The sequence below is a fragment of the Pterocles gutturalis genome, unplaced genomic scaffold (genome assembly GCF_000699245.1).
Source record: "Pterocles gutturalis isolate BGI_N339 unplaced genomic scaffold, ASM69924v1 scaffold30544, whole genome shotgun sequence".
In the NCBI taxonomy this organism is placed as follows: Eukaryota; Metazoa; Chordata; class Aves; order Pterocliformes; family Pteroclidae; genus Pterocles; species Pterocles gutturalis.
In genome coordinates, this window is record NW_010136694.1 from 1 (window position 1) to 542 (window position 542).

General features: G+C 59.6%; 1 protein-coding gene across 1 annotated transcript in view; it reads left to right on the forward strand.

Moving 5' to 3' along the window:
- Nucleotides 1–146: 146 nt before the first annotated feature.
- LOC104468328 (protein FAM107A-like) overlaps nt 147–542 on the forward strand; it is a gene marked incomplete at its 3' end in the record, with an annotated part of 9,156 nt that continues 8,760 nt past the window's right edge. Inside the window, 2 exon segments of the mRNA XM_010082408.1 lie at nt 147–181; nt 183–205. Of these exon segments, the coding sequence (XP_010080710.1) occupies nt 147–181; nt 183–205 (58 nt within the window).

A 542-nucleotide genomic window follows, 5' to 3' on the forward strand; every position in this document is an offset into this window, starting at 1 on the left:
CAGCGGCCGCCTCCACGTGACCCGCTGTCCCCGCTCCCACCGGAGAGACCTGGCAGGAGCCAGGCAGCTTCGTCGGACTCGGCCAAAAAGTCACGCAGGCGCGAGCACAGCCGGGCAGAAGCAGCAGCCTCAGCCCCCGCAGCCCCATGTCGTGGGACACAGGGCAGCACCTGCCCCCCGGGCAGGGCCACGCTGCAGAAATCAGGTAAGCCCAGGGACCCCAGAGCTGCCCCGGGGGGACCCCACATCTCTGCTGGCTCCCCCTGGCAGGGACGGGCTGCTGAGCCCCGTGGGGTTGGTCTGTGCAGCATACGTGTTCATGCACAGGTGACTTTGGACCCTGTTTTAAATTTTATTTGCGATACCATGTTACTTTAATACTTCAGTAGTTGGTTGAGAAGCTGCCCTTCTGCTTTTGCCATTCAAAACAGACTCTCATCCCACAAGAAACGCCCCAAGCAAAGCCATGCTGCAATTCAAACCTTCCTCTTGGAGAGGCATTGGGCTGGACAGGGGGCACTTGCTAATACAATCCTGCAAAT